The following is a 21,910-nucleotide window of genomic DNA, read 5'->3' on the forward strand; positions in this document are numbered from 1 at the left end:
ACATGTTTTATGAACCACTGAGTAAAATTGCTTAGCTATAATAATATTTATTATTATTACTATATTTCAAATAAATGTGTTTAATTTATGAGTAGCTTTATATTCGCATGGCAACTAAACAATATTTTTAAAAAAAAAATCGTTGTTAAAATGTTGTTTTTAACCCAAAATTTTTATAGCTGAATAAATTTTCAAAATTTTTGATGAAATGAAGGATTTTCCGAAAAAATGGAGTATGGATATGGTGGATACAGAAACATTTATTGACTCGATGAATCGTCTAATGTAGGTATTGAATACAATTTATTTACTTTATATTCAGAATATTAAACAATAAACCTACTACTAGTTTATAATAATATACACATTAAATAGATATTATTCTATAAATTAATTTACGTATGAACATCTACGTTCAACATCTTTGTTCGATATTAAAGAATAATCACAGTATGTTAGGTTGTTAGGTACTGTTCTAACGATGAGATTAGGATATGATTATTACATAGATACCTAATAAGAATACATTCAAGTATTTAAGTGATGATAAAAAGCTAAGATTTCATCAAACAGCTTAAAAATTTACTATATAAGATGTATTAAATTGTAATTAAAAAATATTAAAATATCATGTGGACGATAATTTTTTTTATGAGCGTTTGAAGTCCAAACGTTTATCATAAAAATTAATCCAAATCAGATTTGCAAGATTAGTTTGTACTTCTAATAATTTATAAAATGTTAATAACATTTGTATACAATAAGTCTTGAAAGTCGAATTCGAGCTTCCTTTTAGATCCAAGGAGTTTTTTCTCAAATACAAAAAAATAAAGGCAATATTTTTTTTAAAACATTAATTTGTTGAAGTTAATTTTTTATGAAATTAAAATTTAAACCAATGTTTGACATGGTCAAATTACGATCTTAAATATTACTAAAAACAGCATTAAAAATCTTTTTCAAAAGATTTATTAAAAATGAACATTTTTGTTGATAAATATTTATATTTAAAATGTATAGGTATTGAAATTGATAATAAATTTAAAAACAAAACTAATAATTTACAATAGGTAAGCGAAATAATTGAAATTAAAATCGAAAATTTGTAATTCAATTTTAAGCCCTCAAGAAAATATTTTATGTATAATATAATATATCATTGTTTTATTTTATTATTTGTCAGTTAACGTTGTGTGATATACTGATATTACCTATTTATTATAGGAACAATGATGACGATGACACTTCCAGCAGTTCTACCGACGATACCGACACAAATAACACTCATCCGTTACGCAAGAACCGAACTCAACTTTCATACACAAACCTCATAAATGACCTGCTCGAAAAACATCCGAACGCCGAGTACGGACATTTCGAGTCTTACGCCAATGCTGTGTAGTGAGTTCATATAAACGGCACACGACCTCAGCAGTGGTGGCATGAAACGCTATTTCAAAAATCAACCACTTCCTATATCATGTAAAAGTGGGGGTGGGTATATTGATAATAGCCTCGTTTATAACTTGAACATAAATTTAAGTACTTTTACGAACTGGATATGGTGGTGGGGATGGTGTAGGCGTTAACCATCCACACATTAACACTGGAAAAATTTACTGATTAGTTATTAAAATACTTGTAGAACTAAACTTAGCACTCCTGGTGAAAAAAATTCAAACAATTTACGTAGTGTACTATGTACCTTGGTTTTGTCTATAATATTGTGATAATGTAGATAAATATATACCTATAAAAACCGATCTAGTTATCGAAATTTTTTGCTAAAATCACTAATCATAAGTTCTACAAACATTTGAAAACCTAAACGAGAAAACGCCACAAATCTGTATTATTTTACAAATCAATTGTACAACTAAAGTATAATATCTTTAATCGTTTTACTAATTTTAAATAGTCGCTTCATAGGAAGAAAAATATTCACGTCGCCATTGCTCATGACGCTTTTTACATAACATGATAATATATGCTCTAACAGTCGATCCGCGAAAATAATCTTACAATTTTACATATTATATAATATTATTTTTTATCATGGTCTGTTTTTTTTCTTTACATTTCAAATCAACCATCACCGTTTTCGTGTCCATGCAGTTGCCATGACTGTCAGATGATGCTGCTGCCAAAGAACATTTCCCAAATCCCGTGTAAGGTGTCGGAGATTATCGTGCAGCAAGACGGTACCGTGATCTACGTACACTCTAAGTAATCTTACGGCGGGAGGAGGCGAAAAGAGTGCCTCTGTATGTGTGTGTGGGTGTGTGGGGGTTTGTATGTGTTGGTGTTACAACTTACAAATATAGTAAAATAAAATCACTTCGGCTGTGAGAGGGTCCGAGTGGGGCCGGATTTCGACTATCGCATGCACTACGCCATGATAGTCTGCTCAAATTCAGATTTATTTTTTTAGTAAATGTAACTACATACTATAATTATATAAGACCATTAAAAAATTATAACTTAAATAAAAAACAAAAACGATTTAAGATATAATATGGTGCCTATATACATATTACAATACACAGCATAATTATTATTAATAATTATAATATACGTATCGTGGACACGAAAATACAATTGGCTAAAACATAATAATATTATTGCATTAATTGCAATCAACAAACCGATACATATTTGAACGCTGGTGAATATAAAATAATAGTCCAACTTGCCCATAAATATTTTATAAATAATAATATCCTGGCCGTACTGCGCGTCGACGAACGACAACCGCAGTGAAGACAGGAATGTAAAAAATCATAAATTGGAAATTAAAAATCTCAGTCGACATGGTTTCTAGTCTCTACAGTAGATGTCTGTATGATTAACGCATACTGTTTGCATATATGTCGTTACGCCCGATAGCCGATTTTTGAGATATTTATTCATACAATTTACATGTATATTCGTCGTACAGTTTCAGACCTTTAAGAATATTATTATGTTATTTGTTATAATAAGTGTATCAGCTTTATACTCGTCCATCTTAAAAATACAAACAAATAATAATATTTTGAAATCAATTCCGGTGAAAGAATCGTTCTCATACGTATTTTTCCCCATTGACACGCTTTTTATACTTCTGCTGAAACCGCCGATACGGTAACAAGTCCGGTATCAACCGTAACTAAAATTTTTTTCGTTTGCTAAACAAACTAACAATTATACATTATTTTATCTATGCACGGGGCAAGTGCCACCGCGAAACTATCAGTCGAATCCGGCCCTCTTCAACCCGCAATTATAATCACTGAATGAAAAGCTGTGTTGAAAATGTCATTAGATGCGAAAAACTGGATTTGACAAAATATATCCATTCCCTAGCAAACAAGACCGGAAGCTGGGAAAAAACGTACTGGCAAATATGGTCGGAATGTCATTTCTTAACTTGCACCACGTGTAAATTTCAGTATCCGGTGAGAAACTCAGCAATGTGCCAGTACCATCCGGAAAGCCCTGAATATTTTCCGATTGGAAACTTAGGCTTGGAGCAACCCATAGGTATAACGAATAACATATTTTTTATTAGAATATAATATACCTACGTCTTATACATTGTGACAAGCAATTTAATTATACGTTTTTCAAAATATAAGTATGTATATATGAGCGTAAACATATTTATATTTATTAAATGATTTGTTTTATAAGATATATGTATATAAAAAATGGAAAACTCCACGTCCTCTCATTTTTATCAAGTACCAAAGACACCCCTGGTTGAAATTAAGTGTGAAATTTGTACTCAATTCAAATATTTTTTTTTTTAATATGTACCTATTATACATGGTTTGAATAATGAATAAAACTATAATAATTAACTGAAAATATAATTTAACCCTTCAAGCATAAATGAAATAACAGTTTTTTTTTAATTTAGTAATAGACAAGAAAAAGAAAAATATAATAATACAACTACATAAATTTAAGGATATTCTTCTATATAAATTGATAGTCGACTATGATTTACCATCGTGGTTGATGTTGATATAATCATACTCGTATTATAGAACTCGAGGCTCTTCCTAACTGACTTGAACTTAAATAGGTACCCAATCTTATTTTTTTGCGTTATATTATGTTTAATCAGTAAAATTCGTAGACATTAATTGATTTTCGCTATTTAAGAATAATTTAAATAATATTATTATTATCAATGTAAAACTCAAAACGAATTACTTGTAATGTACACTATTATCTCCTTTTTTTGTAGAGTTTACAATCCTCATTGATGTTCAATTCACATCAAAGCAACACCCTGCATAAAATATTTATAAATACGAACATTTGTTAAATTTTATCTAATTAATAATACCAAATTGATTAACTGGAGCCATTTTGTTGCCTTTTATGTATTATGCGGCATGAATTATTCGCGTTTGGTTATAATAAGTACACGGGTTGATATAATATTATATGCTCGACAGACGATCGGTTTTATATATGTATTTTTTTTGCTTATTTATATTATAATATTGTTATATGTACCTCGAATACTAAAGATTACAATATAACAAACATGTTTACTATACACAATTTGTTAATTATGTATTAATAAACTGGTTGTATTTAAATTATTTGTTGTGCATTAAGTAATACTAGTGAATCATAGAAAAACTAGAACCTCCCTCAATTTTTTACACACACTGAACATAATTATTATTAGTTGGAAAAAAAATACTATTTAGAACAATATTACCACTGCATTTTTTTTATTTTTTTTATTTTTTTTATTTTTATTAAGATTCAGTAGTGCACACAAAACATTTCTTTAGGGAAGTAAGTCCCTACCAATTAATATTCTGCCTCATTAGTTATAATTAGTATTGTTAATAAATTAAAATAAATAAATAATTTTATTATATTTGGATACAGGACGTTATCCATGTTGTGGTGAAAGAGCTTTCCGATTTGAACTAGTAAAAAATCCTTTCGTAAGATCATTATTTTATTTCATTTTATTTCAATGTTTTATGTTAAGTAAGAATAATTTTTTATTTTATTTTAGGGGTGTAAATTCCGAATGCATGTTCCAAATAAGGGAAATATATATTCTGGACGTATCGTGAAATTGATGTGTAATAACCTGGATTTGACTGTTGAACACCCACCTGCGATGAATCATGAAGCAAAAATTATGAAATTAGTCAATTTGGAACCTGGTAAATATGAAATATTGTAGATGATATCATTATATTAAATTTAATAAGGATAAAACTTCGAAGCTGGCCTCTATCATTCTAAGAGATTAGAGGCGTGTATGGGCACGTCTAATTATAATATTTCTAGACCAATTACACAAATACGTACAATTTATGCAGAATATTTATAGTTAATATACATTATACATAGGTGCGTGATTAATGTTTCTCGAATTCCATATTTTTATTTTATTTTGTCAACACCAATGATTTATTGATGTCTAAAGTTGGAAAATATCAAAATAGTTATAAAAAGTTAGTCTACAAATTTAATTTTTAAGTCTAGTTTAAACTACGTATCTAAACTATTTCTTTTTTTATTGCAGTTAGTATAACGTTTTAACGTATTATGTTTTAACGAGCATTTCAATAATTTTAGTATCATACGATAATGTTACGGCGTTTTGTATAGGCAATTTAGCATCACCATGTGTTCATCCGTTATCCAACAAGTCATAACCACTATAATACCTTTAGAAATGATAGCAATCTTACCCAACAATACTAGTCAATAACAAAACTTATGTCTAAATACAAAAAAAAAAATAACATCTTTGATTGCACCTATTAATAATAATAACAATCTATAAATACATATTATATATACTAACATATTTTATTGAGGACCTATTGATAAAACTTTATATTATTTTACAGGAATAAAAAGACCAAATTATCAACATTGGTGGTTAAAATTGTCATTAGGGATCAATGATTATACACACCAACCAATAATTTCATTTGGATGTAACATTAAAATCAGTCAGAAAAAACTAAAAAAATGGAAAGATTTAAATAAAAGTTAGCAAATTAAAATCATATTAAATTATATAAATTTAAAACGTGCCAACTGTTTATTTTTACATTTTCCCATTATTTTTTTTTTTTTTACATTTTATGTTTATGTAGGGAGAGAAAAAAATCTTGTTGAATTCAAGAAGTGGACAAACATCAACAATAAGGAAACGATCGTTAATTCCTCAAAGATTTCAGTTAGTTCTATGAATGTCAAAAAAAATGCAGACGTCAATTCTCAAATTTCAAATGAAAATTTAATCAACGCAAAAATTTCTATAAACCAGTACCTACCCATATTTGATATTATTATTATATATTATATATAATGGCAATTTAGTGATGGTAAAGAAAATAGTGTACCTACCTAAATACTGAAAATTATATTATTTCTGAATCATACTATAATAGTGTGTATGGTTATAATTCACAAATGATTTTAACCCTCTATTAAAAGTTGTTTTGAACAGTAACTAGTAAGGGGCAAATTTATTTGAAACAATCATGGAAGATTGAATTATCTAAATACCTCAGTTCAGCATCGGTACACACTAAATGTCTTTTTCCACCGGTAAATCGCATAAAAAATTAGAAATTCAAACTATTTTTCCAAAATCAAAACTTTCCAATTGAATCCAAAGAAATCTTGTTTAACCACATAATAATTACAATATTTGTAAACAGTTTTAATCTTGAAATGTCAGTGATAGTTATCTGTGAGTAATATTTCGATTTATTTAGGTAAAAGAGTTGATTTAATAATATACGTATGAAAAACAACAAGCCTTTATAAGTCATGGCGCAAGCGTAATTAGAACTATTCATCTTAATGAAATTAATTTATTTTAAATTATTGAGCTAATATATTTTTCATTAAATTTACTGTACATTTTTGTATATTTGTTAGTATTTTTGGGCACACCAACAAAGTTGAACATGATTAATTATTATGTACCTAATGTTATTAGTTATTGTATAGTTTGTTTACAAACGAAAATAAACAATACAATTGTTTGAAAAATAATCATAATAAAACGTAATCCCTATGAAACAAATATTCATTGTATATTTTTCAGTTTTAAGGGGTTTAGTGGTAACCAGTTTTTACCAATCATACTAAACGATCAAGTAACGTGATAATACTTTTGAAAACTGGCTTGAACTCTTTATTATGTTTACTTGAGATCGATCACTTCAATTATCCAAATATTAACCGCCCCACTCAATTCCTATAAATTTTGTTTGAATTTTTTAAAATTTAGTAATTTTCAAACATCGATTTTTTCAATTAAAATATTGATTTATTGTTCTCTGGTAGACACGCTAACGAATTTAGATCAGTACTTTGAAATATTGTTGCATTATTAGGTGAATCGGTAGGATGGACAAAGAGTACAGTCATACAAATGAGCATTAATTGTTTACCATTCATAAGCGCAACGCCAAGTCGATGACTTGTATTTGCGTGAGTGGAGCCGTTCCACTATTTCTTTAACATACACATACTAAAGTTCTATAATAGAATTAAATTTTTGCATTCTTAAATGCATGTGGTTTTTAGAGAAAACTTGTGGAAAAATTCATCAACGATGACTAGCATCCAGGATTCGCAAAGAGAACAAGAGTATATATTCTTCGACCAAATCGCAGTAAATCATGTTAAATCGATAAAAGTAGTGAAACGTTCGTCCGGAACTCCAGATCAACTTAGTAAGTTTTTTCATAATGAATTGTGATGTTAGCTGAACTGTTTTAAGACGGTGTAATTTAAATTTTTTGGAATTACAAAGAAGATAGTTACACGCTGATTTTGGAAAATATGCTAGCCAAAATCGAAACACGAAACAAACCCATGATTTTGAAACTCGCGAAGTTGGTGATCGGTAATAATTTTACAATACGTATAATAACAATAAAATAACCATTTTGCTATACAGTAGGTATGAAAATTATAATCACAGTAATGTGTGTTAAAGTTAAATTTTAATTTCAAAGATAAATCATTTCATACGATTCTGAACGAAGGTTATCCGTCAGCCTTTATGATTAATACAGTTAATGATGATTCTTAAAGATGGATTATTAAAATATTTTCATTTGAGATATTTCTATTAGAGACATTTTAAATCGAAGACATTTTGACCTGAAATACTTAAAAGATATAGGTATTAGATTTGTACAATATCAGAACTTATTTGTAAGCTTTTTATTGTTTAAGAGTGTGATAATTTTGATGACGTTGATTTCGTTTTATGCTTCTTCCATGTCCAAAGAAATAGAATGACTTTTACGTATATCCAGACATTTTGAGAATTCTTGAATTATGTATTTTATGGAGAATTTGGTCTGATATTTTTCGCATTTGGATGAAGGAATTTTGTAAATGAGAAAAGATAAGTGACGAACGATTGGTCAAATCTAATTCTTATAATGGCAACTTTTTGGAAGCTGTTAATGTGCTCAGGGAATATCTATTTTTTATATTTTTCTTAGTTAGATAAGTTTATTTGTGAAGGAATGGAATACCGAGATTTTTACCACGAGGTTATTATACATTTTATGTTTGATAGATGATTTGATGTAATTAGATTGTAATCTAGTGATTGTTGAATAGGATATTCTGATTGCTGGTTTGCTACATCATTGATTATATAATATACAGATAGACCGTGCTAGGAAAAAAATCGGCAACAATTAAAAGCTGATGGCCACTATGAAGCGCTATCGGTGGCCGCTGGCAGCCGAGCTGTTAGCCCCCATAGGATTGATATGAGGGTGGTGGTGGGCACAGATATAGATAATAAACTAGATTGCTAACTGTTGTTATCGGCAATGGGGAAATTTGAAGCCACCGAGCCGGTAGTCCACCATCTTTAAAAAGGGCAGCTGAACAATTATAACACAAGAGAACCATGTTATATTAATATATTATTTTAAATTACAATATATATTTTATATTATGCATCTTGTTCCTTCAAGTTGTTATTTAAATTTACTAAACATACTATAAATACTAAATAACTCAATTAAGGCATGAAACATAGGTACCTAACATGGATGTTAATATAAAAGGTACAACAAAACATAAAACACAACACAAATATATTTTCGTTATTAATAAATAAACATTTATAACATTGATGTATATAAATAAAAAACGATTCACAAAATACATATTTCACATATAATTGATTAACAACCTCACCCAGTTGACAACCAATTTACCTGCTACTAATAATGTGCCTGTCTCTTGAGTCTTTCATTTAATGTACCACCAATCACCATAAAATATAATTTATAATTTATTGTGTAACTAACAAACAAATCACAATATGCATAATGTAGTTAAGACAATATAATATATCAAATATTAATTTAATCACAATGTTACTGTTAGTAATATCAAGTATAACATTCATGTTATTTAAAGTACCTACCTATAAACATATTAACAAATTGTGAAACGATCTTGTAGTACCTATACTGGTTCGTAACCAATTTTTGATACGTCTCATAGAAGTAAAAGATCTTTCGTAAGTGGTTGAACTTATGAGAATACTTATTGCTACATGTAACAACTTATAAAGATTGGGATAAACATGTTTTTCAATCACTTTGCTAATATCATTAATATCAAAATCAAGTATTATAGTAATCATGCAGTTTCTTGCTACAGTAATTTCTGATTTTAAAGCATGAATATCTATTATGAAAACATCCTAAGACCTAAAACAATAAAAATTACAATAAATTTATTGAGAAAAAAATATTATTAAAAAATGTAAAATTAACCTTGTAATTATATTTATATTTATTATAGATTTGTAAACTCGTATGAACTTTCAACAAAATCCATTTTAATAAAACATTCAACAGAGCATGCCATGAGTAGTTTACTCTTTGAAAAATCCATATTTAAGGTTTCTTACAACAGAATCAATTAGCCGATAGAGCTATGGACGAAAATACACTGATGTGGTAAAACCACTTTCTATAGTTAATAAAAAATAACTGAATAACAAATAATTTTCAAACTAGATAATTATTTTGTTTAAATATTGATATTTAGATAGATGATTAAATTTTATAAATAATTTATCACAAAATTCACAAAATACTGAGATTCAATATTTTTTTATCAAAGGGGGCTATGAAAATATTTAGGGGGTCTAAGCCGCTCTAAACCCCCCTAGTAAGGCCTATGCTAGGAACTACTTCGTTATTTAATCTAAAATTTTGTAAAATAAATAATATTTTTAATTTCTTTAGTATAATATTGTTGTCACATGAATTAGTTCATCAAAATTAAATGAAAGTACTCATCACTAATATTAGTAATATTGTTGCGGTGCCCTTTTTAAAGATGGCGGCTTGATTAGTATCTGACTTCACTTTTTTATCACAGTTAGCAATCTAGTTTATTATCTATATCTGTGGTAGTGGGTAAGAACCGCCGTTGAGTAGTGTGACCAAATAACCAATATTAAACTATGCACTTGTAATGCCATAATTTTCGTTATTTGGACACCGACTTTACTATGTTTTATATAGCTAATCTTTAATCTTATCGTATTTATTTTTATTATTACTGAACATTAAAAAATTATTATTATTATAATATTATTGAAAATACTGATTCTCAAACAAACCAACAAGACGTGTCAATTTTCTGGAACAAGAACAGATAGTTAACATCGAAAATTATCAATCTTCAGATACGAATTCAGAATGCAGTGTAATATTTACAGTATTATATAATAAATTATTAAAATATATAGTGAAACAAGTACGTGTAATGAAACTAAGATTTAGAAAAGCTATATTAGTTATCTTATAAATATGACCATTAAGACATTGTTTAGAATCAAACGCGTAGTCTCTAAGTCAGTAAAATATAATTTTACTAATCCAATAAGTAGCCCATATTCGTGGGTTGCAGAATTCAATTGTTTTAGGTTATGTATAAGTGAAAATGATCCACACTATTAAAAGTTTTTTCAAAATCAGTAAAAAACGTATCCAATTGGGAATCACGACAAAATATAACCGGAAAAATATAGCGTGACCAAATTATCGCAACTAAAATATCGCGAAACCATTATATCACATGGAATAAATATCGCCAGTATACATAGCCAGCATGAAATATAGCAGTAATTTAATTATAAATAAATAATATATTTCAAGCATATAATATTGTTATATTGATATACATATAGTAAAATTGATAAAAATATGCATAATTTAATAAAATTGATATAAGTATTAGTATTAGTATTATTATTAATATATAGTATAAAAAAATTAAGTATGTATATTAATTATTGGAAGTATACCTATATTCAATAAAATACCTTGAAGATAATCTTCAAACTCTCGATTATGACAATCTGCCACTATTTTCTTTACTCGTTCAGCCCAACTGACTGTCTTGTTCTTTTTATTTGGCGTATTTGGATTTCCTACTATACTTTTAATATGATTAGATAAGATCAAGTCAAATGCAATATACAGACGCGATAATAATGTACGGCCGTATTATTTCTTTACGATATAATTATTTCACAATATTTTACCGGTGATATTTTGTCGGGGTACCTCCAATTGGAATATTGCTAAAAAAGGCTCAATAATATTGTATTTTAATATGACTAAATTAATTATAGTACAATGTCCTTTACTAAAACCATATCGAGTGTTACATAAGAAAAACTATTCATTAAATTAAAATTTGCACTTATTATTTTTGAAAGTATAGACATTTTTGAAATTGGATGGTAATAAATTACAAAAGATGAACGTTCAGTCTCTTGAAAATTGGGGAAATAAATACAGTTTTCCAAATTTTAGGATATTTATCAGATTTTAGTAATTGGTTAAAAATAAAATGTATATAAGGCGCAAGAACAAAAGAGCATTCATATAAAAATATAACTAACCGGTAATCAGGACCTGTTGACAAATTTAATTTTATATTATCTAATTCATCAAAAACATCTGCTAGTGTTTTATAAAAAATGTTATTATAGAAAGGGTATTCAATAGTATGAGTATCTGGGATATTCAATAGAGATTTTATGTATATTTTATTTGTGATAATATTGGAGAAAATTTAAGTGTGATAGTATTATGGTTTATATGAAAGGTGATGCATTGGCTTTTATAGATTATTTTATATCGTGTATATTATTATTGTTATTAATTTTTGAATTAATACCGACTGATTTACTGTAGAGCTATGTGAATTATAGGTTTATGGAATAAATAGTCAATAGCAAGAAATAAATCTAAATGTTTTGAAAAAGTCTTTGCATAAGGTATTGTATATATAAATTTAATGGTATAAGTCACACATAAATGTGACACACTTTGGGGCCAACATAAAGCGAGGTTTTATAACCAAATGAATCTTATAGAAAAAGTGAAAAAAAAACACAAAATACTCATGAGTTTTATTTAATTACATACCTAGCTTTTATTTTAAGCTACCTACTTTAATACATATTTATTATAAATTACTTATTAGTGAATAAATGAAAAAATGATGATCACCAATTGTACATAGGTACACACATTATAGAGCATGAATCAAAACCAATAATAATCAATAAAAATATGTTATTTTTAAAAACAAATTAATTTCTAAATTTTAACCAAAAATGTTTATTTTTCTTCATATTTTTTTACGAAATTTGAGTCTTATAAACGAAATGGTAAACCTTATAACCGAATTTTTTATAATGTAATTGGATACGTCCTGATCGTCCCATACGATTTTGAGTCTACTAAGAGACAGAACTTTATATTCGTGAGTCTTACAAGCGACGTCCGCTGTATAATCTTTAACTATTGTATATCAATAGTTTCTTTTTCCTAACACTTCGTTAGTACCTATGGAAATACATTATTTCTCTTAAGAAAGTTTATATACACCTGGATGCAGGATCTTCAATGGTTCTAAAATATAATCAAAAACATTTTTTTCTTATTTCTTATTAATATTATAAGTATTTGGTTGTATTTTCAGATAAGAAAAAGAAGTCCTAACAAGGATATAAAGCAAATATTTTTTTCAAAACTACATGTTATGAGGTACAAAATTTACAAAATGATATACTATCAATTTACACATTTGTCTACTATTTAATATTTACAATAAATATGATGTATTATGATCATTAACTACTTCCAATATCTAGTGTGTATAAAGCTATGAATATAGCCTACTAGTACCTTTACTTGAAGTAAAAACAAAAATCAGAAACGGTAAACGAAACCCATTTATTACCACCCGGCAACCAATTAAAAAAAAAGAGAAACAGTTGGTCAATTGGTTACCGTTAACTGTACACAGGGTATCTAAAAGAGTCACTATAAATTATAATGGAAAATTTTGATTTTAATTCAATTATATAAAATCATTGTATGCGAAAAACTATTCTGAACTAAAAAATTCTATTGATTATTAGCCTATGTAAAACTAAGTATGTTATTTATTTTTACGACATTATTGGTAAAAAGAATTGTTCAAAGTTGAATTAATTTTTGCCAATTAAAATTAAATTTTAAAATTTGAGTATTAAAAGAATAATAAATTTAAACATTTTAAATACCTACCCAAAAATATTTTTTTAATAATAAATAATTTGACTATTAAATTACAACAAAATAATTAAAAATCGTAATTCTTCAATTAATTATAATAAAACATCATTCTAAAATCAATGCATTTATCGCTTCACTCGGAATTTAAAATCATTTAAAAATACACAGGTACATTAAAAAAAATACTAGCATATTATAGTAGAATAAGAATTATTCAAAAATTTTATAGTTGAATAAAATTGTCTAAGAGGCCTATACAGGGAGTTAAAGGATCACAATGTATGTTTTTAAAAAATTTATGCAATTTTAGATAGTTATTTTTCTGTAAATCAATTATTTACGGTTATTTTATTATGAAATAATACCATTTTATAATACCAATAACATTGTATATCAATAATAAATGCAAACATACATTATAAATACACATATTACTAATAGATAATCAGATAAATGATTTCATTTTAATATATTTATATTCTATTCTATTGTCTTAATCTCTAATGGTTAAAATTATGGGAGTTTACCAATTGCGCTTATAATGACCTTTTTATTTACTAATTGCGCTCAAAACTTAGGGTCGATATACCAATTGGGCTCTAAAAATTTAAGGGTCGATATACCAATTGTGCTTTAAAAATTTAGGGTCGATAGACCAATAAATTGCGCTCTATACATTTTACATTACCTAAGGAAAACTTATTAGTTAGTTACTAACCGATTTTTTTGCGAGTATTAATGAATAATACATTGTGAGATTTCTAGTATTTTACTACCTTTGCACTAGTTACCACCTATAAATCAAGGAATACTTAACTCATGACCTATAAGCCGCGTGTTGACCCTAAGCCCAAGTCGGTGGAAATTAAGCCATTATACAGTTTAATTGATGAAAACTAAAATAAAATAATATAAATAATAATAAGAGAATACCTAGGTGGTTAAATCATAAAGTAATAAGATTTCGAGTTTAAGGTAATCATCATGTTTGTATTTTGCATGACTTAAGAATAATACCTAATGGTTTTTTTAAATACTAATTTGAGCATGGTATAGCAATTTAGAATAATAGGTTAGCTTACCGAATAATATATTTGTTCACCATGAGGAAAGGAGAATATAATCATAAGTATAACATGGCAATTGCAATAAAGTAATTAATTTGGTCATCACGAGATATAATAATAACATGCTGATTTAAAAAAAAAAAATATATATAATAAAAATTAATTAATACGTACACTAATAACCAGTCACATATTTAATTGTCAATTATTCAAAATTAAATCGTAATTATAAATATAATAAAAATATATATAAACACATAAATGATTTTTTGGGAGTATTAATAGGTATATTATATAGGTAATAATATAATTCATATTTAAACATTTTTACAATAATAATAACACACAATCTTTCAAAAATTCTTTTCTGCTAATTTCGCCAGAATTGTATTTCTCGATATAAGAATTGTCAATTGATTGTTAATTTTTTTGTTAAATATGCTCTATTTGAAATATATTAAGTAAAATATAAAGAGCGCAATTGGTACACTAACCGTAAAATATAAGAGGTGCAATTGTTACAATGACTTTAAAATGATCTAGCGCAATTGGTACACTGACCCTAAAATATATGCAATGCAATTGGTTTATTGACCCTAAAATACAATATTTGTTTTCGACGCAGTTGGTCCACTCCCAAAATTATCAATCAAGACTTAAGTTAACTTCATACCCATACATGTATACCTACAGCGAAACCTCCTTTAACGGACACCTCTCAATAGCGGACACCTCCAAATAACGGACGGAATTTTGGGAACGGTGAAATGTGTACTCACTGTATTTCCCCTCTTAATAGCGGACGACGTTTAAGCGACCGAGAGTGTCCGGTATTTAGAGGTTTCAGTGTAGTTTCTTTTGAACTAATTTTCAATAAATCAAATTTCGCATTTAGGTTTATCCATTTTTTATTTCTTTTTTGATTATCTTTGTTGTTTATAATATCATAGTAATATCATAGTAATATCTTACATAATGAAATCATATTTATAAAATATTATTTAAAGCCCCACGTTAGTTTCTTTTTTAATTAAAATTTTGAAATTAAAAAAAAAAAATTAAATAGGTACTACTCATGAAATTGCTTGAAAATTTAAATATCAAAAAACAAGCCTACGAAAGCAATCAATAGTATTTTTACCTTAAAAGTTAAAATTAAATAAACATAATATAATTGATGTAATAATTAAATATTAATAGGATTTAATTTTTAAATTAAATAGGATTATTACTTTATTTTATTTTATTGTCTAAACTTACTATAATTTAAAAAAAATAACACTGTTATTATAACAGAGTCATCTTGATTATTCTGAAAATCTTAAGTTTATTGATATACTGGCCAATTTTTCCATCAAAATACCCATCTGAATTCAATCAGTCCGATCAGTGAAGGTATCAGCCACAACGGCAGCAGTTAACAAAGAAAAACCATAATTATTGGCTATTTACAACTCCTTAATTATGGCCAATATCAGTACCCAATCGCCATAACCAAAATGTTGTATGTTAAATATGACTTATCAAGATAAAAATAACACATTGATTACGAAATCCTTTTAAAAACCTATTTATAAATATGTATTTATATTCTATAACAATTAATTCAGAATTATAGTAGTATATCATCAGTTATCCATGTCAAGATTTTTCAGTAAGTAGGTAGGTTTTCCAGAATGAGACAATATTACTTTATAGTATAACTATAGTGTTTTATCCGGTCGGTACTGAATCTAATACCACAATACTGTTATCGGATTTTAATAACTCATACATTGTAGTGATACAGTGATACCGAGCATCGTATCCCACCAGGATACGTAGTCTCTGACGTAGATCTCGACAGGAGCTAAAAGTCAAGGACTGCAGCGATCCCACTGATAATCATCAGGATTCAACGTGGACATGGAGGTCATATATATCGAATCTACCTCCACCGCGGAGGCAGTTCTTGCAGCCGTAAAAAGGGATCTGGAACAAGTCATTCGATCAATGGGGGACACAAGGTTGATAGTTGGAACTTGGAGGTGACTCCAACGCTTGAACCATAGAGTGGGGCTCACGGTGCAACAACCCGAGGGGTGAGCTCCTCTCAGGGTTAGTGGCCAACTTGGGTCTCACTCTAGCTAACACCGGAGATACTCCCACCTTCGTCAGAGGAGAGGCGACCTCCATCAAAGACTCCCCTTCTACAAAGGAGTGGTGATCCACAACTGGGCTGTCCTCGATGAAGTTAACTTGAGTGATCACGCTTATATTACTTTCTCCATCGACCCTCCACCTGTTGATCCTCATTCTAGCTGGCCTCAGACATCACAGCTTTTACACGTCCAGGATGGGCACTAAAGAAGAACTACCAAGAAGCTTTCCATAAGCATGTCAAATCAAGATCTCTGCCCGGAGTGGAAGTCAGTGAGAACGCAGCCTTACATGCTGCTAAAATCCTGGAAAATTACACATCTGATGCGTGCGACGCCTCTATGCCCCTAGGACTCCCAGTCCTAGTGGTAGGAAGCTCATGTATTGGTGGAATGACATTATCGCGGAGCTTAGAGCAAAATCACGAACTCTCCAGAGGATTTACCTGTCTCACCTAAGGAGGCTCGGCGCAGACGGAGCAGCGACGGCCAGAGTTGACTACTCGGAAGCCAGGAAGGGTCTACGCAGGGAGATAAGAAAGTCCAAGGAGCAGGGGTAGAAGGACCTCTGATGTCAAGTCGAGTCAAATCCCTGGGGAAACCCCTACAAACTGGTCATGAAAAAGTTTGGCGATGGCTCCTCTAGACTAGCGTGCAAATATCACGAGCTAGCGATATCAGACCACCTGTTCCCGGCTGCTCCAATCACTAATTGGGACACTATGCCTCTCCCGGAGGTTAGGGACATCTTCGAGCCCTTCGATCTGAATACGGAAGAACTGGCATTCAGCACTGTGATTCCGAAGTTCACGGTAGAAGAGCTTCTGAAGGCTACCATAAAGATGTCTTCGGGGAAAGCAGGTGGTCCTTCAGGTATCCCAAATGAAATACTCGAGAGGATCCCACAAATCCACCCTGTGTCTACTCTGGAAGTATACAATACGTGCCTCACTTCGCTCACTTTTCCAGATCGACCCGAGAAGACATCGATCATTGTTTATTGCACTTATAATTTATGTAAGGGGATAAGCAAGGAAAAAACCATGCTTATCCCTATTCAAGTTGTTAAATAAGGTTGTCACGGTAGGATTTGATGATAAGAAAAAAAATGGCAGCGTAAAGGGAGTCAATAATAATCAAACTTATAAGCGCTGGAATTTTTAGCCAGCCGCAGCAAATTTTTTATGATAAGAAAAAATTGATATATTTTGTAATTTGTAATATCCCTTTACGCAGCATTTTAAATTTGATGATAATAATCGTTGTCAATACCCAATAACCTTAGATCATATAGTATGGATGGAGCCACAGCTAATACCATCAATACAAAAAAAATGTTGCCAATATTAGCGATGAGTCTCTGAATAAGTGTTCGTTATGCGCATGTGCGATACAATTCGACGCTTATTTTATCCTTATGTTATACTGTTATATTTTGACTTTGTGTACGTCCTATAGATAATTATGCAACGAAATGAATCACGTCTGCGCATATAGAATCACACATTCACACATGCTCAAACACCTAATACAGAAACTTGTCACTAACATCGGAATCACAATAATACGCTGTAGCTTCATCCATAATATATTTAACCATGAATAAAACTGTTTTTTCTTTCAAAGGAAGAGCAATTTGAAACCTGAAATCTGAAATCTGCTGATAGTATTCCTTTATTTATGACTGCTAGTGAGTTATCACTATTAAATAATGCGCAACATGTAATATAGTTGCTAATGGTACTTTTTATAGCCACCTAAACAATTCCTATAAAAGTATACGGTAGGTACATATTATATGCATAAATGGATTTTATCTACCAGTTCTATATGTTTTTATGGAACCAAAATCTCAACAATCTTATATTGACGGATAATTAAAAATAAAATAAATATTTTTTTTTAATTCCATGAAAAAGCTATACACATCCAAAATCATTTACACTTTGAGAAAGCGGACCATAATACCTATATTAGAATTTTTCAAAAAATGTTTGAAATCAGGTTGTCATTTTTATTTGAGTCAAGGCTAGTTAGTTCTGTAAAATACAAAGTAACAAAAAATAATGTATGCATCACATGGAAAACCTCGATGTCTACAAATGGCTTAAAAGTTGTTTGATCATAGTTGTGTATAGTATTATATCGTCTAAAGGAGAAAGCCATGGTTTTGTAACTCTAATGGTATATCGCCAAGAGTTTAAAGTTGAAAATAATATAATGAATTATTCTTATAACGTTGATTCAAGTTTTGTCAGAAGAATATGAATATCTTAAAGTAGTATGAAAAAATAAAATGATGAAAATATTAATTATAATTATCATTTTTCGGATACTATTTACAGCCAACTTCCACGCTGTGTATACTCAGTAATGCTCTAAAAAAATTAAATGTTAAAGTATAAAAGTAAAAAATGCGTACCTTTGCGTTGGTACCCAATGTGACATTATTTACAAAATATGATGTACTCAAGTCCCGAACGTTGTATTGAATTTTGGGGTGCTTCAATTTTCCTCCGAAAACGAGAAAAATTTTTCCTCCATTGTCCATTTTCCACCACAGAAAAAAAATTGGTTTCCATTTTCCTCCACATTATTTTCGACAGCAAGTATTTCTATTTTCCCCCAACATTTTAGCAAGCGTATGATGGAGCAAGGCTAGGATCATATTTTGCGCTTAACGGTTGATGATTACATTCTGGTATAGCCTATTTATATCAGCTATCGAAAATCGCTAATCTGAATATAATTACAATAATAAAATAACTATTCATATTATGTCTAATTTTATTTGTAAATATTAAATATAATATCTAATCCGTGACTAAAATTTCCTATAATTATAAAAATAATATTATATTATAATCAATTTTTTTTTTTTTTTTTTTGTTATGCATAATAAATTATTTATATTAACTATTTTACTATTTTATTTATTGGAGGAAAATGATCAAGAATTATTTTTATTTTATTGGAGAAAATTGTTATGGTCGAATTTTGATGTGTATTTAAACGTGTGTTTCCAATCGTTCTCCCAAATCCCAGTTAAAAATATTATTTTGTGCCCAAATGTGTTACGGGCAAAAAACAGAAAAGTTATTTGCGCAGGGTCTATATTTACTACTCGTACTGAAAATAAAAAATCACTCAGTTGTATCAAGATAACTAGATAAGCTTTAAAAAATAAAGTTAATACTTTCTTAGTCATATAGAGTAGTTTTATATTTACGTATATATTATTAGAGTATGATTGTAATTATTAGGAAAATGCACGATTAAAGATATAATATTAAACCATGGGAAAATATAAAATCAAATAATAATAAATAGCATGGTTCATAGGGGGGAGGAGTGCTTCAGCCCGACAGCATCTCCTGTGCATACACCACTGCGGTGAGTAGTGACCGGATGACTGGAAGGATGTCCACAAAGTCATAATATGACTATAACTTCAAAATAAAAATATCATTGATTTTTGGCAAGTGGCGTCGGTTGACGGATTTAACAATATTTTCAGCAGTGCTGGTGATACATATGACCTTTCGATACATCTAATTTCGAGACTAAGATATTCCTTATCTTATAAGTATGATATCCGAATATCTTATATTATAGGCGGGCTTGAAACCGATTGAAAAAATTTTGATTTCGTTTTCGATTTTGGATACCGGTTTCTAAATTTTTCGGTTTCAGTTTCAATTTTTTAACATCGGTATTACAAAATTTCGGTTTCGGTTTCGATTTTGGATATCGGTTTCTAAAATTTCCGATTTCGGTTTCAATTTCTCAATATCGGTATTACGAAATTTCGGTTTCGGTTTCGGTTTCGATTTTGGATACCGGTTTTGAAATTTTACGATTTCGGTTTCAACTTTCCAATATCAATATTAGGAAATTATGGTTTTGATTTCGGTTTTATATGCTGGTTTCTACATTTTTAAAAACGGATTTAAATCAGACTTTAAATTATAATTATAAATAGTTTTATTATACTTAAATAGTTAAATACTTAATAAGATTTTTTAATTTTCGATAAAAATTAAGAACAATCTTTCAATAGGAGTGATTTTGTAATTTTATACTACAAATTACAAGCTTTAAGGAACCCAGAACAAAATTATTTCAATGGTTTAAACTTTAAAGATAGTACCTACATTTATCACTAGACTATATTTTTTCTGATGCCAACCTTCTCTCTGTGCCCTATTCTGATTTTTTTTTTATATACATTTTATAAATAACAATGAAATAATACTAGATTGTTTTAAAGACAAAATAAATATATACCTATAGCAAAAAAGGATTATAAATTCACAATAATATACCTAGTATTTTCACACTTTAAATTTTTTTTTTGAATAGTTAAACACAAATTTATGAACACTGAAAATTATAAAAATTAAAACATAATTTTAACTATTTTATAGTTATAAGATAAGTTATATAGATATTGTTATAAGTTTGTTTACTTATATTTTCATTAACAATATAATATTATACTCAATGGTATTTTTTTTCAATGGTTATTGGACTGTATACTAGTATACTATATAACGACACAAGCATAGATGACAAAATAGTATAGGTAATTATAATTAAATAAAACTATATTTGGAATGCCGGCAAAGTTTCTCAATAGATTTTAGAATAGCTGACGAGGTACATTTCCCGAAAATGCATAACAAAAAAAAAAAAAAAAAGATAAGCCAACCGTGCCCCGTGGACCCGTGGTGAAGATAGGAATGCCGGAGGTACCTGTTCTATAATGACAACCGCAGCCGCCGCGCTGACCGCTGACCAATGACCGTTGACCACCTAGTACTTAGTGGCGCAAACCTAACCTCATATTTTTGCATTGATACCACGTATATAGATACTATGGGTGCACAACGGCCTATATTGAATCACAGCGCTGAGCGGCGCCGAATTTTCTTATCAAACCTGACAAAAAGTCACATGACACATACAAACGCCCTACAGCCTGCCATTATTATAGCTGAACTCTTATACCATGTTACTATTGTATAATATTATGGTAATGGCTGTAGAGGGCGCTTGTATGTGACTTTTTGTTAGATTTGAT

At 28.9% G+C, this 21,910-nt stretch overlaps 1 protein-coding gene across 1 annotated transcript; it reads left to right on the forward strand.

The window, feature by feature from the left end:
- The first annotated feature begins 139 nt into the window (after positions 1 to 139).
- LOC107165901 (uncharacterized) lies at positions 140 to 8,089 on the forward strand. Its single transcript, XM_015514338.2, has 11 exons — positions 140 to 285; positions 1,225 to 1,401; positions 2,116 to 2,226; positions 3,305 to 3,522; positions 4,897 to 4,955; positions 5,030 to 5,183; positions 5,880 to 6,023; positions 6,132 to 6,303; positions 7,579 to 7,727; positions 7,808 to 7,900; positions 8,013 to 8,089. The coding sequence occupies exons 1-11, from the start codon at positions 209 to 211 to the stop codon at positions 8,087 to 8,089; spliced, it is 1,431 nt and encodes a 476-aa protein (XP_015369824.1). The 5' UTR covers positions 140 to 208.
- Positions 8,090 to 21,910: the final 13,821 nt, after the last annotated feature.

The sequence above is a fragment of the Diuraphis noxia genome, unplaced genomic scaffold (assembly GCF_037042655.1).
Source record: "Diuraphis noxia isolate RWA-SAM2 unplaced genomic scaffold, SU_Dnox_SAM2 contig0001, whole genome shotgun sequence".
NCBI lineage: Eukaryota > Metazoa > Arthropoda > Insecta > Hemiptera > Aphididae > Diuraphis > Diuraphis noxia.

Excerpts from the sequence above, each read along its gene's own strand:
- LOC107165901 (XM_015514338.2), top strand. The coding sequence starts at position 209 with ATGAAGGATTTTCCGAAAAAATGGAGTATGGATATGGTGGATACAGAA. Across the intron at positions 2,227-3,304 it reads GTGATCTACGTACACTCTAA|ATGCGAAAAACTGGATTTGA; the intron begins GTAATCTTACGG and ends AAATGTCATTAG. Across the intron at positions 7,728-7,807 it reads CGGAACTCCAGATCAACTTA|AAGATAGTTACACGCTGATT; the intron begins GTAAGTTTTTTC and ends GGAATTACAAAG.